The sequence below is a fragment of the Glycine max genome, chromosome 8, assembly GCF_000004515.6.
Source record: "Glycine max cultivar Williams 82 chromosome 8, Glycine_max_v4.0, whole genome shotgun sequence".
Lineage (NCBI taxonomy): Eukaryota > Viridiplantae > Streptophyta > Magnoliopsida > Fabales > Fabaceae > Glycine > Glycine max.
Genome location: NC_038244.2, coordinates 1,611,753 through 1,625,219, shown reverse-complemented (window position 1 = coordinate 1,625,219; position 13,467 = coordinate 1,611,753). Strand labels below are relative to the sequence as shown.

General features: G+C 32.6%; 1 protein-coding gene and 1 long non-coding RNA gene across 3 annotated transcripts; both read left to right on the top strand.

Annotated features, from left to right (window-relative positions):
* Positions 1-2,811: 2,811 nt before the first annotated feature.
* LOC106799624 (uncharacterized) lies at positions 2,812-3,939 on the top strand. The gene is made up of 2 exons (XR_001389312.2): positions 2,812-3,412; positions 3,587-3,939. It is a non-coding gene; the product is annotated as an uncharacterized lncRNA (long non-coding RNA).
* A 3,822-nt stretch (positions 3,940-7,761) lies between these two features.
* LOC100784837 (uncharacterized) lies at positions 7,762-12,796 on the top strand. 2 transcript variants are annotated; one of them, XM_003532992.5, is made up of 3 exons: positions 7,762-7,973; positions 9,066-9,145; positions 10,057-12,796. In XM_003532992.5, exon 3 carries the CDS (start codon positions 10,378-10,380, stop codon positions 12,424-12,426), a length of 2,049 nt encoding a protein of 682 aa, XP_003533040.1. In that variant the 5' UTR covers positions 7,762-7,973; positions 9,066-9,145; positions 10,057-10,377; the 3' UTR covers positions 12,427-12,796. The 2 variants fall into 2 exon arrangements, with proteins under 2 accessions (XP_003533040.1, XP_040873823.1); XM_041017889.1 differs by having other exon boundaries at positions 8,063-9,145.
* Positions 12,797-13,467: the final 671 nt, after the last annotated feature.

Here is a 13,467-nt window from a genome sequence, read left to right as displayed (position 1 = left end):
TAATGTTAGATTACATATCTTGATAGTTGAGGATCAAATAGTGTTGACACAATTGTACTAGGGCATTCCCACGTTGGGATAACTGTTTATGGAGTCATATTTCAACCTTGAAGCACCCCAATAAATGAATAGATCATACGCTTGAATATATAGACGATCTTCAGACCAATCTCTAAAGTTTTTTATGACTAAAAAAATATTTTATACAAATGGAATAATAACTATCATAATGTATTTATTTATACAAATATAATAGTATTAATGTAGACGAATAATAACTATATGATAATTTGATTTTTTAAACAAAAGTTATATCAAGAGACTATTTCAATAGAAAACTGTTATATATAACTTTCTTTTCATTGATAATTACGTAGCTATTAAGCAAAATTACCAAGAGTTGAAGCTGAATTTATCTCAGAGTGGCCTGTTATAAAAGAAAAAAATGTGAATTGTGATCTAAGACAGTTTTTTTCATGTAATGCCATGAGTTACTGCCCAAACCCCACAGTATAAAGATACCTAATAGCACAATTTTTCTTTTTATTTTGTTTTAAAAAGTGATAGTACTATGCAAGTAGTAAGAATAAGATATAGAGGTAAGATCTGGTGGGACAAAGAAGCACACATGCTCGAAGTCCAGACTCGAGATCGACGATGTCACTTTTGTTGGTTGTTTCTTCTACTTTCTTTTGCCCTCCCTTTCTTTTTCCTTTTTATTTCGTTATTTTAAAAAAAAAATACAAGAACAACATAGTATTTAATTTATATTATCATCTTTGTAAAATGCTGTGTTGTTGAGTGGTGAGTGGTGACCTGGGATGACTCATCCTGAAACATGGCACGTGCATTCTAAGATCCGCATATGAAAAGGTATATTCTTTGAAAAACCTGGGAAAGCAATCCCCATTTTCCATTGATATTCGTAAAGAAAAATTTGAATAATTCTAAAACCAATTTTTAAATTAAAAACGTAAAAACCGAGGCCATTCAATCCAAATTGTCTTTGTCCTCCTAATTTTGCACATAGATTACACACACCGTTGATTGCTAGAATATATAAACTTCCATAGTGCAGATCTATTCGCGTGGACTTTACTCTTGCACCCGCAAACCAGATTCAGCTTTCGCCGCTTTTGGCCGAAAAGATTAGTGCGGGTGGGACCATGATCATCCAACGGTTGAAATTTCATGTCATGGGATTACGTGTAAAGGTCGAACGGCTGGGAGATATAGAAGATAAGGGAATAGATTCCTCTTACTTTTTTTTATATATATATTTTTAAACGAGAAATTAAAGATTAATATAATTTAACTTGGTGACACATGATTGATGCATAATTTTGTGCTTAAACGCATCAATTTGTGTTCGTGTGTGTGAAAAATAATTTATCAGAAAAAATCAATCCCTTAAAATAAAATTTACTATCTGGAAGTTAATTTTTTAGATGGTGCTAAACGGATGGCCAGCCTTTTTTGTGAGGGCTTATCTTTGGCTCACGAACGCAAAAAACTGAGCAGAGGACAACGGAATAAAAAGGACACAGCTAAGCGATGCTGACCATTGCTCTTTAGCCCTTTCCATATTTATTCCCCTAAACGGGATTTGGGGACGAGTCACAACCAGAGGTATTTTACGGTGCAAACGGCAAACTTGACCTAGCTTCTGCGCGTGACCGCACGTTCTACTCAAGAGCGTGGTCTTGTCGTTCCATTGCTGAGTGCTACCAAATACAACTCAAAAACAAAATGACGTTAAAATTAGAAAATTTAGATATTAAGACGGAAATGTATAAAAATAGTGTTGTTTTTCACTCAATTTCTTTTTTTGGAGATTATTATTAAACGGCGAATTACTAATTTTTGTGAATGATGAAAAGGCACACTTTGAAAGTGATCCAATTTGGTATTCGAAACTCGTAAGGCCATCGCAGATCCATTTTGCGTTGTCTTCTTGTGCTAGGTCATGGTTACGTTCTAATATAAATAAATAAAAATCGTTAAGTTTGCACAGCTTACGTTAAAAAATAAATAAATAACCCTTGGCATTTCATATAATTGAATAGTTTTATATACTTATTTATACATATTATTTTATATTTTAATTTTTATAATTTGATTATAGTAATTTATCTTTTCTTTATTTACACTTCAACGTCTTTATCCTAGACAAGCATGAGATGATGCATTTATTATTATTTAGCATAGAGACCTTTTACCTTATTCTGAATTTCTGATCCTTATCCAATCCTAAAACCCAATTGAATTTTCGTTATTTTTGCGTAAAAGTAAAAGTCGCTTTAATAAATATTTTAAGACCACGTATAAAAAACTATTGCTAAAATCTAGAATTATAAAAAATATAATTATATTTTGTAAAATAAGCCTTGTTTGGAAAATATAAATCTTACTTATTAGAAATTTATATCTTTAAATAAATAAAAAAAAATCAACTCGAGAATATTTGAAAAGATAATTGTACAGAAATTTATGCTATCAATTTATTTAGCTGAATAAATAAAAAAAATAATCGATATTAAAATATTTTAAAATATTATTATATTAAACTATAATATTATTTAATATTTATTTAAAATAATTAAAATATTCAATAAAATATATTAAATAATTCTTAAAGCTCATTAAAAAAGACAAAGTTTCATAATTAATAGTATAGATTTGGTGTGGGGTCCAAGTCCAAGGAAAGCAGTGACGAGACGAGCCGCTACCGTTTCACCCAACGTCAAGTTGACTTAAGGCGTCCGCCATTATTGCCTTATCAACAATCTCGTATCGCCACGCCGCGTAATCCTTAACCCTTCCTTTCTCCTTTCACACTCTTTACCCTCCCAAACACAAAGCATAAACTAAACTGCATCTAGACAACACACGCTCTATATCTTTTCTCTCTAGTTAATTACCAGTACTTTACTATCTTCTACTTTCTCTTTATGAATTTTTTCAAAAATATCATTTCATCATAATTTGTTTTTTTTAAAATAAATTTATTATTTTCATGACTAATTTAATTTCTTAGTTTGGCTAATTATTTCAGGAAAGACTATATTTTTTATAATCTTATTTATCTATGAAATATTTATTAATTTTATTAATAATTAATTTTTATCAAAAAATTTGACTAACTAATCATCTTTAGTGAATTTCTTATTTTCTAGTCATATTTTTCATTTAAGAAGATTCAAACTTGATATCTTATTTATAAAAAAATAAAAAAATAAAAATCTTCAGTTCTGGTGGCAACTTCGTCTACCGTCGTTGGTGCATCCTCAAGCTTGCACAAGCTAGCTTGCTTAGCGTTTAGCAGCAAAATTGGATAAGTATTCAAACATGCAACACCCTGGTCCAAGCTGATGGAAACCCGTCTACAAAATTGATCTAGTTGTTATAGATTGTATGATTTTTATCTCAAATATGAATTTAAATTTTTGTCGTTGATATAAAGACTTTATTAATCGATACTAGCTAGTTGTAATTTATAAATATTTCCGCGAACACTTTTAAAAGGTTGAACTTTATTTTATCTTATTGAATTCATGAAACTTAACTCCCTTAAATTTTGAAACAGCAAAAAAATTGATGAAGAATCAGAACATGTTTATATGTCGGCATGTCGCGGCAGTGAGGTAAATAAAACAGGTTTCAAGATCAGGTGCTGTCTTCTTCCATAAAGACGTGGTTTCCTTTCCATCTAGCTTGATATAATGGTAGGCATGTGTCACGTACGGATACATTGAAGTGAAGTTGGACGATTTGGCTACAATCTCTCATTCATGCGCATCCAACACTTATCAGAATATGTAAATTACTATCCATTAGTATCATTTATCAAGATCTATTTGTGTTTATACCCCAGGGGTGATAGTCAAATGCCTGTCTCCAGAAATTGAAGTTGTGGAAGAAATTTTTAGGGTTATTTAAGTTGTTTTCTCACCTATTTCAGATTTGTTTTTTTAGTTTCGCTTCTAAATTTTGTTGATTTTTAGTTCTGGTCAAATTTCAAATGAATAACTTTAGCCATTCTAACATTTTTAATCAAATTTCTCCATTTTTATCTTTAATACTCAAAATTTGTTATTGGAAGATTGGATTTTTGCTTCCTTTTTTTCATTTTTTATCCTCTCAAACATTAATTTTGAGGATAAAAAAATGAAAAGAGTAAAAAAAATAGAAGAATTAAAATTAATTTTTTGAAATTCCATAGAAACTAAAAATGAATAAAAATTGTAAAAGAGATTTATCGTTAAGAAAACATTCTCTATTTTGATTTTCTATTTTTAGTTTTTAGTTACAAAAGTGCATTACTAGTAATATTATAATTCAAATTTAATTCAGTGCATTATTGATATTAGGGAACCGGGGGTTTCAATGGATATCTATGATAGTTGTCTTACACTTTTAGTTTACTTTGCATTAAAGGATAGACAACTCTTGAATGTGACTTTTTTTTTTCATTTTTCTTTACCTATTTTTCTTTCTTTACCTAGGCAAGAAAAAAAATCCCCACTAGTTTCTATTCCACCTATTTTCTTGCGTTATATTTATTCTTACCCGAATGAAATACACTTAATTAGAAGTGTTTAAATACAAATCGATCATAGAAAAATTAAAAACAACTAAAAATCAAATTGATATGATTTTTTTTCAGACTGATGGATTCGGTTGGATTTATATTTTTGAAATCGAATTAAATTGTAACATTTATACTAACATTAATATTACTTTAGTGTTATGTATTTTACCTGTACTATTGACATTTTAGAATATTTTTGTAATATCATATATACGAAATTCATATATGTATATTATTTTTTCTTTTTAAAAGATTTTTTTAAGATATTTTTTATTTAAAATATATAATATTTTGTAAATTTTTGTTGCAAAAGACTTAACATATTAATAAGTTTTTTAGATTTATGTCAATAATTTTTTAATATAATTTTATTTAAAATATGAAAAGAAAGTATATAAATTTTAATAAAATAATATTTTAGTGAAAAACACATAAAAAATAACTAAACTATAAAATATTTGTTTGATTTGAAATTTATTTTAAATGAAAATTAAACTAAACCAAACCAATTATGTTTTTTAAGTTGGATTCGAATAATTTTCGATAAAAAAATCAAACTAAACTGAACGAACACTCCTAACAATAATGTCAAATATTTACTACTTACTACAGTATTTTAGTTGACTAACATCTGTTACCCAATAAATTAATTATGTAGTTATGTCATTATAATTATAATATGAGATATGATATACATATAATAATTTATATAATATTATATTTTGTCTTTATATTTTCCTTCACTCTATCGTTCATTGCATTTTAAATTCAAATTTCATCTTTTTTTTTCTTAATTATATACCTTGTTGTATAATTTGTTATATAAATATCATTTATTTTTTATTTTTTATATTGTCTCCTTCACTTTTTTGTTATGCATGTTATTTTCTTCATTATTTGTTTATTTTCTTTCTTAAAAATTAAACAAATAAAATAATTATTTCCTTTTGTAAGATTATACGTGACAAAATAGATTACTCAATCTGACATGGGTGGTGGTGAGTTATGAATCCAAATCTTCTATGAATTCCTCTCCAACTGCTTTATTGTCCCTAAGATGCATCTGACGGTTAACATTATAAGTTTAAAAAATAAACATTGATGGTTAGATGCATCTTTCCTCGTGTCATGTTTTGTGTCCAAAGAGTCTTATTTTGTTATTCACTCATGACGACCTTTCTAATGTTTGCCACCGTTGGCTTTACTTCAAGCGTTGTACCCGAATTTGTCCTTCACCCGCAACAGCTGCTCCATCATTTACCGCCACAAACTCTGGCCCTGGTGCCAAACCTGATAGCATAATGAATCTCTAACTATGATTGAGATAACATATAGAAATGTTTTTTGGAAGAAAGGGTTTGTTAATGGTGGATTTGCAAAAGAATTGGCAAACTTTGCTCACTCTTAATGTATTGTTTTTTTTTGCTTATGATTTCATTTTTGCATGAAATATTATACTCTACTGACTTGTATTTCATTTGGAAACAATCCCAAGGGTCAACTAACATCATAAGAAATGTTCGAGAACTGTGGGAATTTGACCAATATAAGTTTTTTTTAATTAAATATCACTTTTAGGATGGTTTTTAAATAATTTATCATGCTGAAAAAATTGATGACGTCAATCAACTAAAGTTTACCCGATTAAATATGTAAATGACCTAATAACGTCAACGGAATAACTTCGTTCAGTCAAATACATTTTTCAATCAAGTGTAGCCTTTCATGCACGTTCGAAAAACAAAATTTAATGATAAATTAAAAAATATGTTTAACTAGATAAATCAAGTTATTCACACACTAAACGAATGACATTTTTCATAATAACACCATTAGGTGGAGCTAAGTTGATTGGTGTCATCAATTTTCTACCTCATAAGACTTAATTTGATAAATTGTTTGAAGAACACTCTAAATTGGTATTTAATTTTAAAAAATACCTATATTAATCAAATTCCAGAGAACTGTAATGTTCATCCTCCCACATAATAATAAGGTGTGCAATTATAAGAATCAGGACACTGAAGATCAGAAAATGCTTGTAGCATTATATATAAACAATCACAATTATAGATAATTAGCTAGTTATTTCATATGCGCACAAAATATTTAATGAAGAAAAAATTTAAACAAAATACAACAGAACACACAAACGAAGACCGGTAGCTAATGATGATTAAGGTTGATTTGGGTTTTCCGCTTAAAGCGGAAATAATGGCGGCAAATGTTGAAGCCAATGTCGCAAGCGAAGGACGAGTTTGGATTCGCCGCTTGTGACAGACCCAACACAGGTGAAGGACTACACGAAGGCGTGTGGCTGTTGGACATAATGCATCCAACCTAAGATGTATAAAGCAGCTCAAGGGAGATGCAGGAGAGGATTCAGTTTTCATGACTTATAGTATATCAAACCAAAAACTATTCATTTTATTCAAACTCCCAAAACCAAATTCAAACTCCGCGAAAGTTTTTTTTTTTTTCACGATTTTTTCAAGCTAAGCTTAAATTGAACTACTATATGATTAGGCAAAAAAATATATATTTAAACTCTTTTTTTTTTGTGAATATACTACCTAGGCATTTGTCACTAGATTATATTCCATAAAATTAGTTAAAAAATTAATTAAAAACTCTAAAGTCAGTTAAAAAGTTAAAAAATTAGTTAATAATTAAAAATTATTTTTTTTAAAATTAGTTTATTAAGTCATAAATATCTGATAAAACTAACTATTTTATATAGTTGAAAAATATAAAATCACATATTTTAAAAAAATATCAAAAAAATTGAATAAATATTTTAAGATAAAAATAAAATAAAATATAAAAATTTATAAATTAAAAATTTTAAAAATATTACTTAAAATAATATTTTAAAAAACACTAAAATTTACTTATCAAATAATTAAATAATTTTTTAACTAATAAAAATTAAAAACTAATTAAAATAAGTTGCTTAACATCTTAGATGTCTATTTCCTGTAATTTCCTTTGAACTAAGGAAACCTTGTGAAGCTCTTAAAAAAACTGTGTAAAGAAGCTAGCTAGGATTTCACATGTGGTGTAAATCATAAAACTGTTCACAAATTCAAGAAGAAACAATTTTTCTTTTTAATAATTATGGAAGAAACAAAAATAATTGAAGTATAAGTCAAATAAAAAAGAAAGAAGAGAAACGTAACCCTAGAATCCGTCTCGTATTAAAATTGGTTGTAGCGTACGCTCACTATGAACACGCACTTCTTCATCCTCATTGCTCTCACTCTCTCTTCGCCGTTTCTTGTCGGCCTTCGCTGTTCGTTCTCTCGCCGAATTTCAAAACCCTAGAAACGTTTCTCTAACCCCAAATCAAATAAAATCAAATCGAATCCAATCGACGCGCTAGGTAACTCACTCTTCCTTAGATCTCCGATATCCAATTTCAATTCATGTTCTATTTATCGCTCCAATCTAATTTTCATTGAACCTCTTCAGCTGCGAGCTAAGGGAATCATCGTCATTTGCGTGCCCTTTCGTTTTCCATTTCGACTTTATTTATTTGGCATCTGGAATTGTATTCAAAGGACGGGCGTGCCAATGAATTGATGTTTTTATTCTCCTTCTCGACTCTGTGGAAACAGAATTTTGATTTTGATTGAAGATTCTCAGTTTAGCATATTTCAGCAAATTTAGAACGTTGAAAGTTGAATTGGAATATTTGTTTTTTCTCCTCCTTTCCTCTGCAAATCACTGCAGTTCAATATAATATTTTCTACTTCAATCTTTTTCTTCCTTAATTAGCTCCGATTTTACGATAGTGATCAAATTCAGCATATTTGGGTACTTAGTATTAATATTTCGCTAATTCAACTTGTGCGCTTCCATCCTTGTTTCTGGTTTCCGTCTTTCTATTTATTTATTGGAGTTTGTGACTCCAGGTACTTTGATCAAACGCAACAAATTATCGGAATTCTCCATAAATCTCTCTGTTTTACGCTTGTTTTGGTCAATTCTTTCTATGTTTTATTTGAATGGATTTATTTTATTTTATTTTTTTCTTGGGATCTACTCTATATGTAAAGAAACTTTCTGGGTTAGCCCTTCTTCCTTTTTTGGTTGGTTTTAATTGATTTTTTTTTCTCGAAACAGAAGTAGCTAAAAGAAAGAAGAAACAATTTTCGCTCCAATGCTTGTATTTATATATAAATATAACATGTTACTGTGCAACTGAGTTCTAAACTTGTTGTTCAGGCTCTCTTGCTCGGTTATTTTTTCTTCATTGTTAATTTAACGATGTGCTGTCTTCTTGTTGAGAAATTATTACATTCAAAGACTGTAGTTATCCTGTGTGCTATACTAAAGAATCCAATACTTGTTATTTCATATTTTCATATATGCATTTGCTTGCTCTTAGTCTTTATCTTATGCTTCTTATGTGTTATTGCATAGCTTTTCTGTGTTATAATATTAGTAGAACTGTTTCAACTGATGCACTTAGGTATTTGGTGTTCGGCTGCTGTTTTCTCCTAGTTGCTTCTGCTGTTTTATGGAAAGATGTCTTATCAGTTAACTGGCGAGGTTTGCTCTAGTTCTCTCTGTCTCATTTTCGTATACTCTTTAATATTGATGCATCTGTTAAAGCTAGGCAGACATCTAAGTCCTCTATTATCTAAAAAATTTATTTGACATGATAATGTCTCGTTGTGTTTAAGGACCAGCTGGTCAGCAGACTGGATTCAGCCAGTTGGTTCAAAACACAGTATAAAGTGGGTGGCCCCTTCTATCCAGAATTGGTGAAAACATAGTATAAAGTGGTAGTCAGCAGGGTCTGACCTGCACTTCTGGTGCTCTAGTGACAAACAAACAACAGAGAAAACAATGTGCTTGTTTTCTGAAATGCTGCATTATGCACACTATTTTATATATAATAACTATTGACTACTTCAACTACTCGTTCACTTGGAGTTGGCTGAACAGTGACTCTGGCACTCAGCTATCTCTCCGGTTTGCTAATCAGCCCAACTTTTAATTAGAATTTCATTCTTCAAGATTAGGGTTGATTTGTAAACATGTTTTTGGAAGGGTGGCCACGGCTATGTAATTCCATACCTTTTGCTTTTTATATAACTATAACTATAGCTACAGTTTTTGTTTTGCTAGCTTTGTGATGCCCTTACACAATGGAAATTTGTGTGCCCAGTTCATTTATTTAAATGCTATTATGAGTAGATTTATCTGTGGTCTTTATGTTCTATCCCACTTTTCAATTTCTGTGGAGAACAATTTTTATAAAGTTTTTGGAAAAGTTTTTTTTTTCTTAAGTTTTAAATTTATAGTCTTTTGCTTGTTTTGGGCCATTGAATATCTGGTATGTGGCAATCATAAGTTTTTTTTTTTGTGTGTTTCACTTATTTCTGATTCCATCTATGACCCACTTTTATTTAAATCGGCTTGCCCAAGTCTGATTGCAACCATGTTCATTTTGGCAGATGTTTCAGTTCCGACCATGTGGTTCAATGCAAACAGTATGAGTGCTTCCATGGTGTGTTTTGGAAGGAGTCAGATCTTGTTAGGTTAATTTGTACTTGCAACTGACAAACTCAGCCTCAGCTTAACTTTTTATATCTTATAGATGGATCGTCGTGATACTTCAGGATTTGTCAGTGGGGGGTGCATTAAACACCTGTAGACACATCTAACCCTAACTTTGTAGATAAGCATCTCTTTTTTTACCCGGAAGTCAGGAAGGTTGTACTGTGAAATTCATAAATAGGATTAGATATTGTTTCGGGAGTGGTTTCATCACTTTCATGGACGCGAGGTTCAAGAACTTTTTAGGATTTGCTGCTAATCATTCTGCAAATGCATTCAAGATTTTGGGCAATTCTATGCAAGTTGAAGGAAGGGGAGCTAATTATCATGGGACAGATACCATCTTACGACTTGATTCCCCTGGTTCTTCAATTCCCACCTCTGTGCCCTCTTATAAGGGAACAAAAAGGAAGTGGGATTTAATTGATGGATGTATGGGTCAAAGAGTTGACTCTTCTTTGTCACTTGGGCTTGGGCGTTCAAGCAGTTCCTCAGACAGCAAGGGGAGTTCAGCTGCTGCCTGCACTGCTATGTCTTCAGCCAAAGATATTGATGAGGAATCATCTTTAGATATTGAACTGGACTTTTCTCTTCATCTTGGCTGTGAGAAGGTACACAGCCAGAAGAAACCTGTTAATCCAAGTTTGAAGACAATGGAGCTGCAACCAAAATTTGATTTGGAGTTAAGCCTTTCCACTGGGCCCTGTGAGTCGGATATTACAAGTGTACATCTAAATCCATCACCTCTTCAATTGAATATGGAGATGCCATTAGCATTCAGTGGGACACAAAATACAGATGAGGGATCAACTTCATGTAGTTGGAAGCCAGGGATTGCTTTGCCATCTTCTAAGACATCATCAAATACAGGCACTAATTTTCTTTTAAATCAGTCTTCAAAGCAGTTTGATCATAGTCCTATTGTTGTGGAACTCTCGTCTACCAGACCAAAAAGTTTGGTCACCTGCATTTCTGAGCTTACACAGCAGCAACAGGCACTACATCGCCCCAGTAATTCTAAAACATGTCAAGTAGAGGGATGTGGGAAGGGTGCCAGAGGTGCTTCTGGACGTTGTATATCTCATGGTGGGGGTAGGAGGTGTCAGAAACCTGGCTGCCACAAAGGAGCTGAGGGCCGTACAGTGTACTGCAAGGCACATGGAGGTGGCAGGCGATGTGAATTCCTTGGTTGCACAAAGAGTGCAGAAGGACGTACAGATTTCTGTATTGCCCATGGTGGTGGCCGGAGATGCAATCATGAAGGTTGTACCCGGGCTGCCAGAGGGAAATCTGGATTGTGCATCCGGCATGGTGGGGGCAAGAGATGCCAGAGAGAAAATTGCACCAAGAGTGCAGAAGGCCTATCAGGCCTTTGTATCTCACATGGTGGAGGGCGTCGATGCCAAGCTCCTGGATGTACAAAAGGGGCACAGGGGAGCACAATGTTTTGCAAAGCACATGGTGGGGGTAAACGGTGTACTGCACCAGGGTGCACCAAAGGTGCTGAGGGGAGCACCCCATATTGCAAGGGCCATGGAGGGGGAAAACGCTGTACATACCAGGGTGGTGGAGTATGCACTAAAAGTGTGCATGGAGGTACCAACTTCTGTGTGGCACATGGGGGTGGAAAGAGGTGTGCTGTACCAGGCTGCACAAAGAGTGCCAGAGGAAGGACTGATCATTGTGTCCGCCATGGGGGAGGCAAGAGATGCAAGTTTGAAGGCTGTGGAAAGAGTGCACAAGGCAGCACTGACTTTTGCAAAGCACATGGGGGAGGCAAGAGATGCTCTTGGGGCCATCCGGGTTCAGAATATGGCATCCAACAGGATGGTCCTTGCAATTCATTTGCAAGGGGGAAAACAGGTCTATGTGCACTTCATAGTGGGCTAGTGCATGACAAGAGGGTTCATGGAGGCATCTCACTGGGATCTGTTGTTCAGGATCCTCATTCCAGTAAAACAGATGAACTAAAGCAGGTACTCGTTGACAAAAACATGGGTATAGATATGATGAAAATAGGGAGTAGTCTAGGCACTGCAACCTGTTCCGACTTCGAACAGTTTGAAGCTGCAACTGCTCATGTCTCAGCCAAGGAAGGTAGTCACTTGCCAGTGTCAGTTGCTGTTCCTGAAGGCAGGGTGCATGGTGGTAGCCTGATGGCAATGCTAACGGGGAGTTCTAGCCGTGGCTCAAGCAGCGGCAGAGGTCTAGTTGGCGATCCATCTGAACCAATCAAAGGTTACGCCATGCCCCAGAGTTGGATTTAATGCTAGTTATCGTTTTCATTGTCATGGTCTCCGTAGTTAACAAGTTTTATCAGCATGTTACATTATTACTCCATTCTACTTTAGGTTGTTGACGAATTGAGTTATTCTGTCATCCGTTGAAATTGTGTTGAGAGAATAACCAAATCGTTTGACAATCTGGTGGAGGGGAGATATCAATTTGGAAAGGAAAATTGTACTTTGATTAGGTTGTTGGTGATGTTCTTTTACCATTCTTCCTCCTTCTGTAAATATTACATCTGATGAAACGTTTAGCAGTTTGTGAATACAGGTTGCTACCTGTAATGTAAGGTCTGTCAGTGTGCCATGTATTCTATTTAATAATAAAACTTCACTGAGATTGTATTTGTTATAATAGTACTTATTTTGAATTCAATACATGGTTACCCTCTCGAGTTTGACTCCTATTTGACATGCCACCGGGCTGAGGTTGTTGTACCCATTTGGCAATTTGTACTGTTCACCATATACCGTCACAAAATTGTGTCGATAACAGTGTTTTCTGTTTTTCTCCTTTACTCGGTGCCTGTTTGGTTTGATTTGAGAATGAAAAGGAAAGAAAATATGTGGAAAGTGAGATTAATTTTTTAATACTTTGGTTTATGAAAAAAAGAAAAAGAAATGAAAGGATAATGAGAAAAAGAGAATTAAAAAAATGTGATAATTGTTTGACGGTTTCACGTGAGAAAATAAAAGAAAGGAAGAGGAAAGGAAGAAACGTTTCCACCAAAACTAAAAAAACACCCACTAGGATCTAGTGGTGGGTGATTTGAGTAATACGAATGAGATCAATGTTATTATTGTACATTTGTACATAAAATAATAGTATTGATAAAATGACAAATATTTTTAAATAAAAAGTATGATAAAGAGAATAAAAATAGAAAATAAATATTTTATTAAAATCATAGAAAGATTAAAACATTAATAAATAATAAAGAGAAGGAATGAAAAAAATCATTAAAAATCGAAGATAAAAATATTAGTAAATTATAAATATTTGAATAAAACATTTTTAGTTAT

Bases quoted from the DNA above. Each gene is read 5' to 3' on its own strand.
- LOC100784837 (XM_003532992.5), top strand. From the start codon at position 10,378: ATGGACGCGAGGTTCAAGAACTTTTTAGGATTTGCTGCTAATCATTCT.